This window comes from Leucoraja erinacea, unplaced genomic scaffold (assembly GCF_028641065.1).
Source record: "Leucoraja erinacea ecotype New England unplaced genomic scaffold, Leri_hhj_1 Leri_65S, whole genome shotgun sequence".
In the NCBI taxonomy this organism is placed as follows: domain Eukaryota; kingdom Metazoa; phylum Chordata; class Chondrichthyes; order Rajiformes; family Rajidae; genus Leucoraja; species Leucoraja erinaceus.
In genome coordinates, this window is record NW_026576575.1 from 511,520 (window position 1) to 532,500 (window position 20,981).

Consider the following 20,981-nt stretch of genomic DNA (forward strand, 5'->3'; position numbering starts at 1 on the left):
AATTCCCCATTCTCTCTGCTGCCCCTGCTGGCGGCAGGGGGAGGGACTATAAAACCAGGAAGTGTCACGCCTCATTCAGTCTCTGCCAGACCAGGAAGCGAGAAGGTCACGGCTCTCTGAGCTGCGAATAACACTGAACGCACGTCTACTCCACGGTGAGTCCCCTCGATGTGGCTGTAAAGTGACTGCAGCCCTTTTTAACAAGTTTGTGTTCACAAGATGAATTTTGGTTGTTGGGTGTCTGCAGCCTAATTGTTTGCCTCTCCTTTTTGAACAAGTTTGTGTTCACAAGATGAATTTTGGTTGTCAGGTGTCTGCAGCCCAATTGTTTGCCTTGGCTTGTCTTTTAAAATGGTTGCAACAGTTGGATGCCTGCCCAAGCATCCATACGGCCCAAAATGTTTATACTAGCCCTCTGGAAACCAGTACCTTCAGACCGCCACACCCTAACTAGCGCAACAGACAGTACCCCCGCCCCCCCCAACCCACCCCACTGGCGAGCAGTATTGGAATTGGTGGAGACGTGGAACATTGCGTTGGTGACCAGCCCTCCCGTGTGATGCTGGGACCCAACGGGTCCCACTTAGTCTAGTAATTGTTATATGGTTGTATGAAACTTGAACTTGGGACTTTGATGGGCCGAAAGGCCTCCTCCAGCACCAATTTTCTATGTTTCTATGTTTTATGACCTGATGGACCATGTTGTCCATTTGGGGGAGGGGAGGATGGCCAAGGGGGTCGGTCACGTGGTCAAGGGGGTCACGTGCGCGGGCCGGTTGGCGGTTGGCGACCGTTGGGCGCGTGGGTCGAACGCGTGGGTTTGGGGGGGGCGGGGTTAATACGTCACGGCGGGGGACGGCACCCCTTCCGTCACTGGGAAGGGGGCGGGACCCTTACGTCACGGCGGGGGGGACGGACCAATCCCCCACAGGCGGCACTGACGGGCAGGAGCGGCGTCCAATGGGAGGGCGGGGGCCGGGCAGGGTGGTCACGTGTGTAGGGGGAAGGAGGGAGGGAGGGGAGGCTAGAGGGGGGCGGGACCGCGGCAACGGACCAATCCCCTACAGGCGGTGCTGACGGGCAGGAGCTGTGTCCAATGGGAGGGCGGGGGCGGGACAAGGGCGGGGACAGAGGGAGGGAGGGAGGCTAGAGGGGGTCGGGACCGCGGCAACAGACCAATCCCCTACAGTCGGCGCTGACGGGCAGGAGGGACATCTAATAGGAGGGTGCGGACGGGACAAGGTGGTCACGTGTGTGGGAGGGCGTGGAGGCTGGAGGGGGGCGGGACCACGGCAACCGGTGACGGGCAGGGGCCGCGACCATTGGGAGAGCGGGGGCGGGACAAGTTGTCACGTGTGGGGGGAGTGGCGTCAGACGGAGCGCTGGGAGGCTGGAGGTCGGGTGGATGCCGGCCGGCTCCCGCTTCTGCTCCCACTGCGACACCCAGGCTTCCCCTCCGGCCCGCAGCCCGGCCGCGGCGGCAGCGGCAGCAGGGAGCGCCATGCCGCGCAAGAAACCCTTCAGCGTCAAGCAGAAGAAGAAGCAGCTGCAGGATAGGCGGGAGAGGAAGAGGCAGGGTGAGTGAATGGTGGATACTGTGTGTGTGGGGGGGACACTGGGGATAAATAGTGTGGACTGGACACTGGGGATAATACAGTGTGTATGTGGGGGGGGGGGACTGGGGATAAATACAGTGTGTGTGGGGACACTGGGGATAAATACCGTTTGTGGGGGGGACACTGGATAATACAGTGTGTGTGGGGGGGGACACTGGGGATAATACAGTGTGTGTGTGGGGACACGGGATAATACAGTGTGTGTGTGGGGACACTGGGGATAATACAGTGTGTGGGGGACACTGGGGGATAATACAGTGTGTGGGGGGGACACTGGGGATAATACAGTGTGTGTGTGGGGACACTGGGGATAATACAGTGTGTGTGTGGGGACACTGGGGATAATACAGTGTGTGTGTGGGGACACTGGGGATAATACAGTGTGTGTGTGGGGACACGGGATAATACAGTGTGTGTGTGGGGACACTGGGGATAATACCGTGTGGGGGGGGGACACTGGATAATACAGTGTGGGTGGGGATACTGGTGATAAATACAGTGTGTGTGTGGGGACACTGGGGATAAATACAGTGTGTGGGGACACTGGGGATAAATACAGTGTGTGGGGACACTGGGGATAAATACCGTTGTGTGGGGGGGACACTGGATAATACAGTGTGTGTGGGGACACTGGTTATAAATACAGTGTGTGTGTGGGGACACTGGGGATAAATACAGTGGGGACTGGGAATAAATAGTGTGGACTGGGACATGGAATACAGTGCAGGGTGTCCAGTGTGAACTGAGACGGGATACAGTCCGATGTGGACAGGGGCAGGGAATACATTGGAAGATGGGCCTTGTGTGTGGGCAATGGCAGGTAATGAAGGTCCGAGTAGGCGGGCAGGGGCAGGGAATACAGTGCAAGTTGTAGATGGGGTAAAGTGATGGAGCTGAGAGGGCAAGCTATGCCGTGCAGGGTAGACTTGGCAGACGGTGTGGACTGGGGCAGGAATGCAGTGCCGGATTTCCAGTGTATACTGGGGCAGAGAATACAGTGCCGAATGTCCATTTTGCATGGACATGGGCAAGCAATGTGGTGCTGGAGTGTGTGTGTGTGTGTGGGGGGGGGGAAGTGCCAGTGATGGGTACTACAGTGCAGGGTGAACTGGGAATACAGTGCAGGATGTCCGGTGTGTGCGTGTGTGGCAGGGACAGTGCCAGTGATGGGTACTACAGTGCAGGGTGTGTGTGTGTGGCAGGGCTGTGGAGTCGATACCCAAAACATCCGATTCCTTGATTTCTTGTGTATCTGACTTTGACCCCTAGGTATAATCGTTCTAAATCTGCTATGATGACATTACACAAGATGGCATTTCATAAGAACCACATGAATCATCAGACTACCTTTTAAACCCTTGTCCGTAAAGGTTTGAGTCTAATGGTTGTAGCTATGCTCTTGTGGCTTTTTTATTGTTTATTCTTGAAAAAAAACTGCATAATTCATTATGCTAAAAGAAGAAAAAAATTACATATAGGACCATGACAAAATAAAAAATCACTTTAATTAAATAATAAAAAGCATTACTCCAAAATGTATTAAGCTAAAGTTACAGATATGAGCTAAATGGCTAAATTATGACAACAATTCTCAAGTGCAATAGAAATGAAAAGTAAATGCATAGGTAGTTGCATTTGTTACAAAAGTACATACAAAATTTACAAAAGTACATTCTCTCGGGTGGAAATAAAGTGTGCGGCATGTTTAAAAAGTGTTTTGCGTAGTCTCTGAAATTTATGTTGAGGACGGAGTCGGAACTTTTTCACCGACTCCGACTCCAGCAGCACCAAAATTCCTCTGACTGCGACTCGATGACTCTGACTCCACAGCCCTGGTGTGTGGATGGGGATGGTGACAGTGTTGGGTACTACAGTGTCCAGTGTGTGTAAGGATGGTGCCAGTGATGGGCGCTACAATGCACGGTGTCCAGTATGGGGGCAGAGACAGTGCCATTGTCCAGTGTGTGGGGAAGGTGACAGTGACGGGTTCTACAGTGTCCAGTGTGTGGGGACAGTGCCAGTGTCCAATGTGTGGGGGGGGGGATGGTGACAGTGTTGGGTACTACAGTGTCCAGTGTGTGTAAGGATGGTGCCAGTGATGGGCGCTACAATGCACGGTGTCCAGTGTGTGGGGGCAGAGACAGTGCCATTGTCCAGTGTGTGGGGGCAGTGACAGTGACGGGTACTACAGTGTCCAGTGTGTGGGGACAGTGCCAGTGTCCAATGTGTGGGGGCAGGGATGGTGCCAGTGTTGGGTACTACAGTGTCCAGTGTGTGGGGGCAGGGACAGTGATGGGCACTACAGTGTCCAGTGTGGAGGGGGCAGGGATGGGGGCAGAGACAGTGCTATTGTCAAGTGTGTGGTGACAGTGACGGGTACTACAGTGTCCAGTGTGTGAGGGGGCAGGGGGGGGTGCCAGTGGGGGGGGGGGGGGTCCAGGGATGGGGGCCAGGGACGAACACTACAGTGTGGAAGTGTGTGTGTGTGTGTGGGGGGGGGGGGGGGTCAGGGGACAGTGCCAGTGTCCAGTGTGGGGACAGTGCCAGTGACGGGTACTACAGTGTCCAGTGTGTGGGAGCAGTGCCAGTGATGGGCACTGCAGTGTCCAGTGTGTGGGGGGCAGGGACAGTGCCAGTGTCCAGTGTGGGGGCAGGGACGATGCCAGTGACGGGTACTACAGTGCCGGCTGCTTTGCCGTTCTCCTGCAGGCTTCCCTGACGGTGTGCGCTCCAGCTCCCACAGCCGGAGCGGCAGCCACGACCGGCATGAGGAGCAGACGGACACCTCGGACAGCGAGTCCTTCACCCTGCAAGTCCGGAAGATCAACCAGCAGCCGGCCCTGCGCAGACCGGGAGAGAAGGGATACGACCCTAACAGGTGATGGAAGTGGAAGGACGGTCGGGATCCCAGCCGGGAGCGGAGGGGAGGATGCAAACACTGCCCACGCCATTGACACTTTATTCCTTGCTGGGTTGTGTTTGGAGCTGGTAGGAACACTACTGACTGCTCATCCCTTTGTCCCCCTTCAATCGAAAGCAGCAAAGCATTCTTAGTGTAGTTTATTGTCACGCGTACCGAGGTACAGTGAAAAGCTCTGTCGACAGTGTGGTGCAGAAGACGTTTGTCATAGAACGTAGCATAAAAATAGGTGCAGGAGTAGGCCATTCAGCCATTCGAGCCTTTCAATATGATCATGGCTGATCATCCCCAATCACTACCCCATTCCTGCCTTCTCGGATATCCCTTGATTCCGATAGCCCTAAGAGCTAAATCTAACTCTCTCTTGAAAACATCCTGTGAATTGGCCTCAACATTGAACATGGAACAGTACAGCACGGGTACGGGGCCTTTCGGCCCACAATGTTTGTGCCAAACAAGGTAAACTGATCTCTTCTGCCTGTACGTGATCCATATCCCTCTATTCCCTGCTCTTCCATGTGCCTATATTAAAGCCTCTTAAACAACACTATTGTATCTGCCTCCACCACCAACCCTGGCAATGTGTTCCTGGCCCCTACAACTCTCTGTGTGAAAAATTAATAAAAACATCTCCATTAAACGTTACCCCTCGCACCTTTACTCGGTGTCCTCTCGTTTTGAACATTTCCACCCCTGGGGGAAAAAGGGTTCTGACTGCCTACCCTATCTGTGCCTCTCATAAATTGTTATCCTTCTATAAAGTCCAGAGAAAACAGTACGTCAGCTCAACCTCTCCCGTAGCTAATCCAGGCAGCATTGTGGTAAACTCTGCTCTAGTGCCTGCCTTTGTCAGTCAGACCAGTGAGTAAGTGGTAACTCAAAGGTAGACAAAAATGCTGGAGAAACTCAGCGGGTGAGGCAGCATCTATCAAATCAAGTTGCATTTATTGCCGTCTGCACTAGTACGGTGACATACAGGTACAATGAAAAATTTGCCTGGAGCAACATTACAAGTTTATGGCGCAGCGGTAGAGTTGCTGCCGTACAGCGAATGCAGCGATAGAGACCCGGGTTCGATCACGACTACGGGTGCTGTCTGTACGGAGTTTGCACGCTATCCCCGTGACCTGCGTGGGTTTCCTCCGAGATAGAAACATCCCACACTCCAAAGACGCGCAGGTTTGTAGGCTAATTGGCTTGGTAAATGTAAACATTGTCCCTGGTGTGTGTAGGATAGTGTTAACGTGCGGGGATCGCTGGTTGGCGTGGGCTGACGGGACCTGTTTCCGCGCTGTATCTCTAAACTAAAGTACATAGAAATAAGGAACTGCAGATGCTGCTTAATGCACAAAAAGACACAAGGTGCTGGAGTAACTCAGCAGGTCAGGCAGTATCTCTGGAGGGCATGGATCGGTGACGTTTTGGGTCGAGACCCTTCATCACCTATTGCTTTTCTCCAGAGATGCTGCCTCACCGGCTGAGCTGCTCCAGCATTTTGAGTCTATCTTCGGCGAATTCAATGTTCAGAGTTAATAATCCTTTTATTATTATTTTTCTTTTGTAAAGCAGCATCTGCACTTCTCAAAGTAAGAAGCCTGGAGCCTTTCACTCCATCCCACCAGGTTTGGTGACTGTGCTTCAGGATATTGTTGGTGCAAACCATCGCGTCTTGCCTGGGCTCAGTAGTGTTTCTACCTATCCTCCCCTTCCCCCCTGATACCCCCTCCCCTCCCTCCCCCTCCCCCTGTCCTCTGTCGCTCAGATTCCGACTGCATTTTGAAAAGCAAAGCCGGGAGGAGATTGAACAAAGGAAGAAGCTGATGCAGGAGAAGGTCATCGAGTTGATTCCGGAGACGGAGCTGGAAGTGGACATTGACAACATCTACAAGCCTGGGTCTGGTAGGTGACTCCTGTCGTCAGGAAGGAACTAATTCATAGCAAAAGGATTTGAGTACAAGAGCAGGGAGGTCCTACTGCAGTTGTTACAGGGTCTTGGTGAGACCACACCTGGAGTATTGCGTACAGTTTTGGTCTCCTAATCTGAGGAAAGACATTCTTGCCATAGAGGGAGTACGGAGAAGGTTCACCAGACTGATTCCTGGGATGTCAGGACTTTCATGCGAAGAAAGACTGGATAGACTCGACTTGTACTCGCTAGAATTTAGAAGATCGAGGGGGGATCTTATAGAAAGTTACAACATTCTTAAGGGGTTGGACAGGCTAGATGCAGGAAGATTGTTCCCGATGTTGGGGAAGTCCAGAACTAGGTGTCACAGTTTAAGGATAAGAGGGAAGTCTTTTAGGACCGAGATGAGGAAAACTTTTTCACACAGAGAGTGGTGAATCTGTGGAATTCTCTGCCACAGAAGGTAGTTGAGGCCAGTTCATTGGCTATATTTAAGAGGGAGTTAGATGTGGCCCTTGTGGCTAAAGGGATCAGGGGGTATGGAGAGAAGGCAGGGATGGGAAACTGAGTTGGATGATCAGCCATGATCATATTGAATGGCGGTGCAGGCTCGAAGGGCCGAATGGCCTGCTCCTGCACCTATTTTCTATGTCTATGTACAGATGCTGGTTTAAACCAAAGACATTTGATGACTGGGCTTGTATTCACTGGAATTTAGAAGGATGAGAGGGGTCATAGAGACATATAAAATTCTTAAAGGATTGGACAGGCTAGATGCAGGAAAACTGTTCCCAATGTTGGCGGAGTCCAGAACCAGGGGTCACAGTTTAGACCAATGGTTCCCAATCTTTTTTAGCTCATGGCCCCCTTGGGATCTTTTAATTTTTCTGGCATTATTAGCGGAAAAAAAGTACTTCAATATTATAATACCTTCCATAAAAATATCAGTGTCTATTAATTGCGCATATATTCTCTTTTATTCTATTCAACAAACATCAAAAATATTTCAACTACATAGATTTAAATTTATTAGAACTGAAATTTAGGAGGCAACAGTGGCCCGCTTCATTGAACCTGTGGCCCCCTAAATCCCAACATTTTTCCGTGGCCCCCCCTGAAATTTGCCATATGACCCCAGGTTGGGAATCACTGGATTAGACAATAGGTGCAGGAGTAGGCCATTTGGCCCTTCGAGCCAGCACCGCCATCATGGCTGATCACATTGAATTAAATTGATCACAGTTTGGGAATAAGGGGTAGGCCATTTAGGACTGAGATGAGGAAAAACATTTTTACCCAGAGAGTTGTGAATCTGGAATTCTCTGCCAAAGAGGGCGGTGGAGGCCAATTCACTGGATGTTTTCAAGAGAGAGTTGGAATTAGTTCTTAGGGCTAACGGAATCAAGGGATGTGTAAGGAAGAACTGCTTATGCTGGTTTAAATCTAAGGGAGACACAAAATGCTGGAGTAACTCAGCGGGTGAGGCAGCATCTCTGGAGAGAAGGAATGGGTGTCATTTCGGGTCGAGACCCTTCTTCAGACTGATGCTGCCTCACCCGCTGAGTTACTCCCGCATTTTGTGCCTACTAAGGGATATGGGAGGAAGCAGGAACGGGATACTGATTTTAGATGTTCAGCTATGATCATATTGAATGGTGGTGCTGGCGTGAATTGCCGAATGGCCTACTCCTGCACCTATTTTTTTTTTCTCTCTCTAAATAGCTGTAGTAACTCAGCGGGACAGGCAGCATCTCTGGAGAGAAGGAATGGGAGACGTTTCGGGTTGAGACCCTTCTACGGACCTAGAGTCGGGGGAAAGAGAAACGAGATATATAGATGGTGATATAGAGAGATGTAGAACAAATGAATGAAAGATAGGCAAAAAAGTAATGATGATAAAAGGAGCAGGCCATTAAGGGTTTGGACACGCTAGAGGCAGGAAACATGTTTCTCATGTTGGAGGAGTCCAGAACCAGGGGCCACAGTTCAAGAATAAGGGGTAAGCCATTTAGAACGATGAGGAAAACGTTTTCACCCAGAGAGTTGCGAGTCTGTTGAATTCTCTGCCTCAGAGGGTGGTGGAGGCCAGTTCTCTGAATATTTTCAAGAGAGAGCTAGATCGGGCTCTAAAAGATAGCGGAGTTAGAGGATATGGGAAGGCAGGAACGGGGTACTGATTGTGGATGATCAGCCATGATCACATTGAATGGTGGTGCTGGCTCGAAGGTGCCGAATGGCCTCCTCCTGTTGTCTATTGACCCGAAACGTCACCCATCCCTTCTCTCCAGAGATGCTGCCTGTCCCGCTGAGTTACTCCAGCTTTTTGTCTTATCTCCAGTTTAAACCAGCACCTGCAGTTCCTTCCCGCACAGAACGTACAAACTCCGTACAGACAGCACCCTTGGTCCGGGTCAAAGAAGGGTGTCTGGCGCTGTGAGGCAGCAACTGTGCCGCTGCGCCACTGTGCTGCTAGTTCCTAGTCTGTTGTGGTGGGCGTGTGGGTGTGTTATGGACTCTGGCACATTCCTACAGCCTGAGCCTCGGATTTTCCACACAATAGCCTGCATTGTTCACATTCCTCAGCACTCAGCATTTCCCCGGCTGCAATTGATGGCACCGATGCTTCCAGCCGCAGTCCAGCTGCGGACTCTTCACCTGCTCCAGTGAGCACAATGTCACTCGGGATCTCTCCACCAATGTCAATTCATCGATGAAACAAAAGCAACTGCTTTCATTTTTACTCTCAGCAGAACACCGTGAGGCGGGAGAGCTTCCTGGTTGCTCTCCAAGCCTGGTTAGACACATTCCTTCTCTCCAGAGTTTAGTTTTAGAGATACAGCACGGAAACGGGCCCTTCGGGCCCACTGGGTCTGCGCTGACCACCGATCCCCGCACATCAACACTGTTCTACACACACTAGGGACAATCTTTACATTTTACCAAGCCGATTAACCTACAAACCTGTACGTCTTTGCAATGTGGGGAGAAACCGATGTTGGGGGAGTCCAGAACCAGGGGCCACAGTTTAAGAATAAGGGGTAAGCCATTCAGAACGGAGAGACGAGGAAACACTTTTTCTCACAGAGAGTGGTGAGTCTGTGGAATTCTCTGCCTCAGAGGGTGGTGGAGGCCGGTTCTCTGGATGCTTTCAAGAGAGAGCTAGAGAGGGCTCTTAAAGATAGTGGAGTCAGGGGATATGGGGAGAAGGCAGGAACGGGGTACTGATTGGGGATGATCAGCCATGATCACATTGAACAGCGGTGCTGGTTCGGAGGGCCAAATGGCCTCCTCCTGCACCTATTGTCTAAACCGAAGATCTCTGAGAAAATCCACGCAGGTCACGGGGAAAACATAAAAACTGGATGTGTACAGACAGCACCCGTGGTCAGGATCGAACCCGAGTCTCTGGGGCTGCATTCGCTGTAAGGCACTAACTCTACCGCTGCGCAACCGTGACTGCCCTGTGACAGAGAAGCTGCCTGTCTGGCTGAGTTACTCCAGCATTTTGTGTCTGTCTTTGGTTTAGAACCAGCATCTGCAGTTCATTCCTACTGCACACGGGGCCCTTTCCTTGCTGCCCATTGGAAACTCCCAGGGCAGGGGCGGCAAGAAAGGCTCCCTCATTCCACTGACTTTCGGCGCCAGAGACCCGGACTCCATCCTGACAATGGGTACTGACTGTACGGAGTTTGTACGTTCTCCCCATGACTGCATGGGTTGTTCTGCTCTCCCACCACACAGGTTTGTGGGTTAATTGGCTGAGTTTAAATTATCCCTAGTGTGTGTAGGATGGTGCTAGTGTGTGGGGTGATCGCTGGTCGGAATTGACTCGGTGGGCCGAAGGGCCTGTTTCTGTGCGGTATCTCAAGTCTATAGAGTTGGGTATAAAGTTATCTCTATCTCGCCCATCATTGTACACTCCCGTCACACACTCGGTTAGATAAGGTGTCAAAAAGGCCTTTGGCACTTTGGCCTTCAGCAGTCAGTATTGAGTATAGAAGTCGGGAGGTCATGTTGCAGTTGTATAAGACGTTGGTGAGACCTCATTTAGACTATTGTGCTCAGTTCTGGGCACCGTGTTATAGGAAAAATATTGTCAAGCTTGAAAGGGTTCGGAGAAGATCTATGAGGATGTTGCCAGGGCTAGAGGGTGTGAGCTACAGGGAGAGGTTGAGTAGGCTGGGTCTCCACTCCATGAGCGCAGGAGGATGAGGGGTGATCTTATAGAGGTGGACAAAATCATGAGAGGAATAGATCGGGTAGATACACAGTCTCTTGCCCAGAGTAGGGGAATCGAGGACCAGAGGGCACAGGTTCATGGTGAAGGGGAAAAGATTTAATAGGAATCTGATGGGTAACTTTTTCACACAGGTGGGTGTATGGAACAAGCTGCCAGAGGAGGTAGTTGAGGCTGGGACTATCCCATCGTTTAAGAAACAGTTGGACAGGTACATGGATAGGACAGGTTTGGAGGGATATGGACCAAACACGGGCAAGTGGGACTAGTGTAGCTGGGACATGTTGGCTGGTGTGGGCATGTTGGCCTGAAGGGCCTGTTTCCACACTGTATCACTCTATAAGAACAGGGGCTTCTCCAGCCCATTATGTTTTCTATTGTCAGTGGCTTTGACTGGTTTCTTCCTTCCCCTCCCGTGCCCAGTGTTGGACTTCCCGAAGCGATCTCCGTGGAACTACACGATGAGCAAGGAGCAGCTGCTGGTGCAGGAGGAGAAGGCTTTCCGAGAGTACCTGGAGAAGATCTACAGCACGTTCGATCCCGCCGCGCTCAGCTACTTTGAGCACAACCTGGAGGTGAGGTGACTGGCTAGTGCGACGAATACACAAGACGGCTGGAAGCATGAGGGAGAGTTAACCTGGGCCCAACCTTTCCCAGCCTTGTGACGTCCCAAAGGACTTAACGCCAATAGGATCCAGCGTAGAACAGGGGGGAGCACCATGTAGAATAGTGGGGTCCACCGTGTAGAACAGTGGGGGAGGGAACACTTGTTTTACAATCCTCTACCCAGTGGATAAGCCTGCGTTTGTTTGTTCGGTCGTTTGTTTGTCCGGTGAAGGCGCTGTGCACACGGCAGCCCGCCAACAGTCGCTTGTCTTTTTCTTTTTGTGTTCTCACATTTAATTTAGTTTTAATTTCACGTTCTTGTGTACCTTGTGTGTCGCGACTGTTGGCAGACCAATTCCGTACAAGACGTTTGGCATGGATGGACACAAAGTGTTGGAGTAATTTTTGGGCCATCGTGGGCACCATGTCTGAGGACGGACGTGCTGGCTCCGGAGAGGGTCTAGAGGAGGTTTACTAGAATGATCCCAGGAATGAGTGGGTTAATCTATGTTGAAGGAACTGCAGATGCTGGAAAATCGAAGGTAGACAAAAATGCTCGGCGGGTGCAGCAGCATCTATTGAGCGAAGGAAATGGGCAACGTTTCTGGCCGAAACCCTTCTTCAGACGAACCCTTCTTAGACCTTCTTCATAGGTCAACCGTGGGTTATCCTATGATGGGCGTTTGCCGGCACTGGGCCTGAACTCGCTGGAATTTAGAAGAATGACGGGGGACCCTAATTGAAACGCACAGAATAGTGAAAGGCCTGGGTAGAGTGGATGTGAAGAGGATGTTTCCACTAGTGGGAGAGTCTAGGTCCAGAGGTCACAGCCAAAGGACAAAGGGGTCACAATTAAAGGATGTTCCTTTAGGAAGGAGATGAGGAGGAATTTCTTTAGTCACAGGGTGCTGAATCTGTGGAATTCTTTGCCACAGAAGGCTGTGGAGGCCATCATTGGATCTTTTTAAGGTAGAGATAGACAGATTCTTGATTAGTACGGGAAGAAGGCAGGAGAATGGGGTTAGGAGGGAGAGATAGATCAGCCGTGATTGAATGGCGGAGTAGACTTGATGGGCTGAATGGCCTAATTCTGCTCCTGACCTTAACTCAGCGTGCGAAGCAGCAACTCTGGAGAAAAAGGATGGGTAACGTTTTGGATGGGACACTTCACCCATCCCTTTTCTCCAGAGAGGCTGCCTGACCTGCTGAGTTACTCCAGCACTGTGTGTCTATCTTTAGTATAAAGGTCTAGATCTTGGCATGGTGTGTGTAGCATGAACATTGTGGGCTGAAGGGCCTGTTCCTGCGTTCCATATTCTAGTGCGGTCTGGAAGTGTTCTTGGTACGTTTCATGCAGCAAATATGTTCTACCGGTGACTAATCCTGACCTCTCGTGACTTCATTAACCTTGTTCTTCCCTGCTCTTCCCCCTGTAGACATGGAGGCAACTGTGGAGAGTGCTAGAGATGTCCGACATTATCCTGTTGATCACGGACATCAGGCACCCGGTAGGTATTGCGGGAGTGGGTCCATTCTCTGCATTTTGGGCAAAGCACAAGGTGGTGGAAGAGCCCAGCGGGCCAGGCAGCATCTGTGGAGGGAATGGGCAGTCAATGTTTGGTGCTGAGACTCGCCTTGTTGATGTAGCCTGTACACTTGTTGAATTTGTGTGGTCACGGTGGCACAGCGGTAGAGATGCTGCCTTATAGCGAATGCAGCACCGGAGACCAGGGTTCGATCCCGACTACGTGTGCTGTCTGTACGGAATTTGTACGTTCTCCCCGTGACCTGCGTAGATTTTCTCCGGGTGCTTTAGAAACAGAAAATAGGTGCAGGAGGAGGCCATTCCTCCCTTCGAGCCAGCACCGCCATTCCTTGTGATCATGGCTGATCGTCCCCTATCAATAACCCGTGCCTACCTTCTCCCTATATCCCTTGACTCCACTAGCCCCCTAGAGCTCTATCTAACTCTCTCTTAAATCCATCCAGTGACTTGGCCTCCACTGCCCTCTGTGGCAGAGAATTCCACAAATTGACAACTTTCTGGGTGAAAAAGTCTTAAATGACCTTGCCTTTATTCTAAGACTGTGGCCTTATTCTAGGACTTTGGATCCTGGAATTCTCTGCCACAAAAAGGCAGTGGAGGCCAACTCACCGGATGTTTTCAAGAGAACGTTAGATGTAGCGCTGAGGGCTAACGGAATCGAGGGATATGGGGAGAAAGCAGGAACAGGGTTACTGATTGAGGATAATCACCCATGATCATATTGAGTGGAGGTGCTGGCTCGAGTGGCCTACTCCTGAGCCTTTTTTTCTATGTTTCCTCCCACACTCCAAAGACGTACAAATTTGTAGGTTAATTGGCTTGGTATAAATTGAACATTGTTGCTAATGCGTGTAGGATTTGTGTTAGGGTGCGGGGATCGCTTGTCGGCACGGACTCGATGGGCCGAAGTTACTTCAGCATTTTGTCTACCTTCAGTGTAATAGACAATAGACAATAGGTGCAGGAGTAGGCCATTCGGCCCTTTGAGCCAGCACCGCCATTCAATGTGATCATGGCTGATCATCCCCAATCAGTACCCCGTTCCTGCCTTCTCACCATATCTCCTGACTCCGCTATCTTTAAGAGCCCTATCTAGCTCTCTCTTGAAAGTATCCACAGAACCGGCCTGCACTGCCCTCTGAGGCAGAGAATTCCACACTCACCACTCACTGTGAGAAAAAGTGTAAACCAGCATCTGCAGTTCCTTCCTACACACTCTAGTTTAGTTTAGAGATGCAATCTAGTTTAGTTCGATCTTTAGTACACAGATACAGCACGGAAACAGGCCCCTCGGCCCACCGGGTCCTCGTCGACCGGCGATCCCCGCACATTAACACCATCCTACACCTACCAGGGACATTTTTTTAACATTTACACTAAGCCAATTAACCTGCAATCCTGCACGTCTTTGGAGTGTGGGAGGAAACCGAAGATCCCGGAGAAAACCCCCGCAGGTCACGGGGAGAACGTACAAACTTCGTACAGACGGTACCTGTAGTTGGGATGGAACCCGGGTCTCCGGCGCTGTGAGGCAGCAACTCTACCGCTACGCCACCATGACCGCCTACCTTCAGTGTAAACCAGCGTGTGCAGTTCCTTCCCACACAGTGTAGTTATGCCGCCGTGTTTCACAGCCGCCACCCTGACCCCGGTTCTCCTCCCCCTCTCTGTGCAGGTGCTTCACTTTTCGCCAGCGCTCTACGACTATGTGACGGGGGAGATGAAGAGGAGCCTGATCCTGGTGCTGAACAAGATTGATCTCGCACCGCCCTCTCTGGTGGCTGCCTGGAAGCACTACTTCCAGCAGAAGTTCCCTCAGCTCCACGTTCTCTGCTTCACGTCCTACCCGCGGGATACACAGGACGAGACGGACCCCAGCACAGGTGCGCAGCGGGGAAAATGTGTCCTTTAGGTGGTGACTGCTTGCATACCTTGGGAATGCAAGTGAGGAATTTCACTGTGACTTGTCACGTCTGACAAAATATTCATTCAAAACATCTGCCTCCTATTGCTCCATATCTGAGATATTAATAAGATTATGAAGGGTTTGGACACGCTAGAGGCAGGAAATGTTCCCGATGTTGGGGGAGCCAGAACCAGAGGCCACAGTTTAATAATAAGGGGTGAGCCATTTAGAACGGAGACGAGGAAACACTTTTTCACAGAGTTGTGAGTCTGTGGAATTCTCTGCCTCAGCGGGTGGTGGAGGCAGGTTCTCTGGATGCTTTCATGAGAGAGCTAGATAGGGCTATTAGAGATAGCGGAGTCAGGAGATATGGGGAGAAGGCAGGAACGGGGTAATGATTGTGGATGATCAGCCATGATCACATTGAATGGCGGTCTCTGTGAGAAAAAGTGCTTCCTTGTCTCTGTTCTAAATGGCTTACCCTTTATTATTAAACTGTGGCCCCTGGTTCTGGACTCCCCCAACATCGGAAACATGTTTCCTGCCTCTAGCGTGTCCAAACCCTCAATAATCTTGTAAAATGTAAATTGTCCCTGGTGTGTGTAGGATAGTGTTAGTGTGCAGGGGTCGCTGGTCAGCGTGGACCCGGTGGGCCGAAGGGCCTGTTTCCGCGCTGTACTTCAAAACTAAAAAACTTTTCATGACCTTGGTACACGTGACAGTAATAAATCAAACTAAAATTCTACCTTATTACTGATGAAAGCGGGAGTGGAATGAGGAGAGTGGCCAGGGAGGTGTGCAGGCGGTAACTGAGAGACGGTGAAGGGAATGGGCTTCCTGTGAATGGTGGGCTGATTAACTATCCCTCCCTCTGCTGTTGTCGCCCCTTGGTGATGATGGAGGAGTTCCCTGTGTGATGTGATTGAACGTTTTCCCGTGATGGCAGCCGTTTCTGTGGGACTTTGTTTCATTTGCTTATCTCACTCTATAGTGGGCGGCACGGTGACTCACAGCGCCAGAGACCCGACTTGCAACCTGCCTACATAGAAACGTAGAAAATAGGTGCAGGAGTAGAGGCCATTCGGCCCTTCGAGCCTGCCCCGCCATTCAAGATGATCATGGCTGATCATCCAACTCAGTATCCCATCCCTGCCTTCTCTCCATACCCCCTGATCCCTTTAGGGCCACATCTAACTCCCTCTTAAATATAGCCAATGAACTGTGGCCTCAACTACCTTCTGTGGCAGAGAATTCCACAGATTCACCACTCTGTGTGAAAATTGTTTTTCTCATCTCGGTCCTAAAAGTCTTCCCTCTTATCCTTAAACTGTGACCCCCTAGTTCTGTTCTACGAGTGCTGCCTGTACGGATTTTGCACATTCTCACCGTGACCTGCGTGGGTTTTCTCCAAGATCTTCGGTTCCCTTCCACACTCCAAAGACGTGCGGGTTTGAAGGCAAATTGGCTTCTGTAAATTGTCCCTAGTGTGTAGGGTAGTACTATTTTACGGGTGATTGCTGGTTGCCGCATGCCAGTTTAGTTGAAGGGCCTGTTTCCATGCTGTATCTCTAAACTAAGCTTAGAATATGAGGTGCCGATCTTCCAGCTTGTGTGTGGCCTCATCTGGCAGTGGGGGAAGCCCAGGACTGAGACGTCAGGGAAGGAGACTTAAAGGGACCCGGGCTCCATCCCAACTACGGGTGCTGTCTGTACGGAGTTTGCATGTTCTCCACGTCATCTGCTTGGGTTTTCACCGAGATCTTCGGCTTCCTCCCACACTCCAAAGACGTACATGTTTGCAGGCCAACTGGCTTGGTGTGAATGTAGGGTGGTGTTAATGTGTGTTTTTTGCATTGTATGTATAAACTAAACTAAATTGACCATAGTGTGTGTGTGTGTGTGTGTGTAGGATTGAACCAGTGTCTGGGTGGTCGCTGGATGGCATGGACTCGGTGGGCCGAAGGGCCTGTTTCTGCGCTGTGATATCTAAGGTCTGTGTCTGTGTTTAGTTTTTCAGAAGCGGCGTAGACGGAGGCGAGTGCGGACCATGGCGGTGGGACCCAGGCAGCTCCTCAAAGCATGCGAGACCATCACACAGGGCAAAGGTGAGGCTGGCAACCCTGGTCACCGCACGCCAGGGGCGAGGGCACAGACAGGCACAGACTGGGTGCTCCGGTTTCCACTCACACTCCAAAAACGTACAGCAATATAGGTTGATTGGCCTCTGTGCATTGTAGGATAGTCCTAGTGTACGGGGATCGCTGGTCGGCACGGACTCAGTGGGACCATGGTCCAGTTTCCGCATTCTATCTCTAAAGACCAAAATGTAGACAGCGGTCCTGACCTACCATCAACCTCACTGGAGACTATCTTTGTTTAAGAAAGATCTGCAGATGCTGGAAAAATCGAAGGTACACAAAAAAGCTGGAGAAACTCCGCAGGTGAGGCAGCATCTATGGAGCGAAAGAAATTAGTCTGAGGAAGGGTCTCGACCAGAAACGTCACCCATTCCTTCTCTCCATAGATGCTGCCTCACCCGCTGAGTTCCTCCAGCATTTTTGTCTACCTCTGATTATCTTCAATCAGGTTTAATCTTGCAGTAAATGTTATTCTCCTAATCCCGTATCTATACACTATAGACTGCCAGGTTGTAAGTGTGTGAGGATGAGAAGTGCATGGTCTTCCACAGAGTGACACACACACCTTCCTCTTTCCCTCCCGAGATCTAGGGCAGTGCTTCTTAAAGTTCAATGTCATTCACCCATGAGTGTTTATCACAAAAATCCATTCACACTCCACTAAATGCTGTTTTTTTTTGTTGTAATTTTTGTCTTATTCTCCCTTGTGTATCCATATAACCATATAACAATTACAGCACGGAAACAGGCCATCTCGGCCCTACAAGTCCATGCCGAACAATTTTTTTTTTCCCCTTAATCCCACCTGCCTGCACTCGTACCATAACCCTCCATTCCCTTCTCATCCATATGCCTATCCAATTTATTTTTAAATGATACCAATGAACCTGCCTCCACCACTTCCACTGGGAGCTCATTCCACACCGCCACCACTCTCTGCGTAAAGAAGTTCCCCCTCATATTACCCCTAAACTTCTGTCCCTTAATTCTGAAGTCATGTCCCCTTGTTTGAATCTTCCCTATTCTCAAAGGGAAAAGCTTGTCCACATCAACTCTGTCTATCCCTCTCATCATTTTAAAGACCTCTATCAGGTCCCCCCTTAACCTTCTGCGCTCCAGAGAATAAAGACCTAACTTATTCAACCTATCTCTGTAACTTAGTTGTTGAAACCCAGGCAACATTCTAGTAAATCTCCTCTGTACTCTCTCTATTTTGTTGACATCCTTCCTATAATTTGGCGACCAAAATTGTACCCCATACTCCAGATTTGGTCTCACCAATGCCTTGTACAATTTTAACATTACATCCCAGCTTCTATACTCAATGCTCTGATTTATAAAGGCTAGCATACCAAAAGCTTTCTTTACCACCCTATCTATATGAGATTCCACCTTCAAGGAACTATGCACGGTTATACCCAGATCCCTCTGTTCAACTGTATTCTTCAATTCCCTACCATTTACCATGTACGTCCTATTTTGATTTGTCCTGCCAAGGTGTAGCACCTCACATTTATCAGCATTAAACTCCATCTGCCATCTTTCAGCCCATTTTTCCAAATGGCCTAAATCACTCTGTAGACTTTGGAAATCCTCTTCATTATCCACAACACCCCCTATCTTAGTATCATCTGCATACTTACTAATCCAATTTACCACACCTTCATCCAGATCATTGATGTACATGACAAACAACAAAGGACCCAACACAGATCCCTGAGGCACCCCACTAGTCACCTGCCTCCAACCCGATAAACAGCCATCCACCATTACCCTCTGGCTTCTCCCATTCAGCCACTGTTGAATCCATCTTGCTATTCCTGCATTTATACCCAACAGTTGAACCTTCTTAACCAACCTTCCATGAGGAACCTTGTCAAAGGCCTTACTAAAGTCCATATAGACAATATCCACTGCTTTACCCTCGTCAATTTCCCTAGTAACCTCTTCAAAAAATTCAAGAAGATTAGTCAAACATGACCTTCCAGGCACAAATCCATGTTGACTGTTCCTAATCAGACCCTGTTTATCTAGATGCTTATATATATTGTCTCTAAGTATCTTTTCCATTAATTTGCCCACCACTGAAGTCAAACTAACAGGTCTATAATTGCTAGGTTTACTCTTAGAACCCTTTTTAAACAATGGAACAACATGCGCAGTACGTCAATCCTCGGGGACTATTCCCGTTTCTAATGACATTTGAAATATTTCTGTCATAGCCCCGGCTATTTCTACAACTTCCCTCAATGTCCTAGGGAATATCCTGTCAGGACCTGGAGACTTGTCCACTTTTATATTTTTCAAAAGTGTCAGTACTTCTTTTACTTTGAACCTCATAGTATCCATAGCTACTCTACTAGTTTCCCTTACCTCACATAATTCAATATCCTTCTCCTTGGTGAATACTGAAGAAAAAAAATTGTTCAATGTCTCCCCCATCTCTTTTGGCTCTGCAGATAGCTGTCCACTCTGTCTCTCCAATGGACCAATTTTATCCCTCTTTATCCTTTTGCTATTAATATAGCTGTAGAAACCCTTTGGATTGACTTTCACCTTACTTGCCAAAGCAACCTCATATCTTCTTTTAGCTTTTCTAATTTCTTTCTTAAGATTCTTTTTACATTCCTTATACTCCTCAAGCACCTCATTTACTTCATGCTGCCTATAATTATTGTAGATCTCCCTCTTTTTCCGAACAAGATGTCCAAATTTCCCTTGAAAACCAGGGCTCTTTCCAATTTTTACTGTTTCCTTTCAACCGAACAGGAACATAAAGATTCTGTACTCTTAAAATTTCCCCTTTAAATGTCCTCCATTTCTCTTCTACATCTTTCCCATAAAACAAAATGTCCCAGTTCACTCCTTTTAAATCATCTCGCATCGCATCAAAGTTAGCCTTTCTCCAATCAAAAATCTCAACCCTAGGTCCAGTTCTGACCCTCTCCATAATTATCTTGAAACTAATGGTATTGTGATCACTGGACCCGAAGTGCTCCCCAACGCATACCTCCGCCACCTGTCCCATCTCATTTCCTAACAGGAGGTCCAGCACTGTCCCTCCTCTAGTAGGTACCTCTATGTATTGCTGCAAAAAACTATCCTGCACACATTTTACAAACTCCAACCCATCCAGCCCAGTATCATTTTCCTATATCATTAATTTTGTCACATGAGCAAAAAACATCAATTAACTCATTTCGTAAATGTTTATTTTATTCAACCTTTTGAACATCCTAAAAATATGTAAAGCGCTGGAGGCCGGTTTTTCCGGTTGCTTTCAAGAGAGAACTAGATAGGGCTCTTAAAGATAGCGGAGTCAGGGGATATGGGGAGAAGGCAGGAACGGGGTACTGATTGGGGGTGATCAGCCATGATCACATTGAATGGCGGGTGCTGGCTCGAAGGGCCGAATGGCCTCCTGCACTTATTGTCTATTGAAAACTGGGAGGGGGGGGGGGAAAAAGTTTCATTCCCATTGGAGTTGGAAAATCATTCTATTAGAATGAGAAAAAAAATATTCCAACGTCTAAACTCCGGGCTTCAGCCCCATCCTACCCTTTTGGGCTTTATTATATTCCAGTAAATTTGGGAATTATCCTGCTACTTTGAAATGAGAGACCCATAGGCAGAGAATGAAAAACATCATCAAATTTCCAGCTCCACTGCCATTCAAACCAATAACAGCTTGCTAACCACTTTGATGACAATGCCCCATTTAAGTTAGAAACAAACATATAACTATCTGAATAAATGAAGCCATTCATCCTTCATTCACCCCTCTGGTTTCATTCACCACAAGATAATTTCATTCGCCCTTGGTGGACCCATTCACCAGTTTAAGAAGCACTGGTCTAGAGTAAAACGGCACGGAAACAGGCCCTTTGGCCCAAACCGTTCATGCTGCCCCGTCTAGGCTGGTCCCGCCTGCCCTGGTCCCTGTGTGTGACTGTGTCCGTGTGCTGTGTCTCTGCTCCAGTCCCCTGTGTGTGACCTGTGTCCGTGTGCTGTGTCTCTGGTCTAACCCAGTCCCCTGTGTGTGTCCTGTACCGTGTGCTGTGCCTCTTGTGCCCAGTCCCCTGTGTGAGTCCTGTACCATGTGCTGT

The 20,981-nt window shown here is 49.4% G+C and overlaps 1 protein-coding gene across 1 annotated transcript in view; it reads left to right on the plus strand.

The window, feature by feature from the left end:
• Window positions 1-1,356: 1,356 nt before the first annotated feature.
• gnl1 (guanine nucleotide binding protein-like 1) overlaps window positions 1,357-20,981 on the plus strand; it is a 26,255-nt gene continuing 6,630 nt past the window's right edge. Inside the window, 7 exon segments of the mRNA XM_055631148.1 lie at window positions 1,357-1,577; window positions 4,326-4,494; window positions 6,299-6,435; window positions 11,103-11,254; window positions 12,722-12,793; window positions 14,507-14,714; window positions 16,747-16,842. Of these exon segments, the coding sequence (XP_055487123.1) occupies window positions 1,406-1,577; window positions 4,326-4,494; window positions 6,299-6,435; window positions 11,103-11,254; window positions 12,722-12,793; window positions 14,507-14,714; window positions 16,747-16,842 (1,006 nt within the window). The 5' untranslated portion in view covers window positions 1,357-1,405.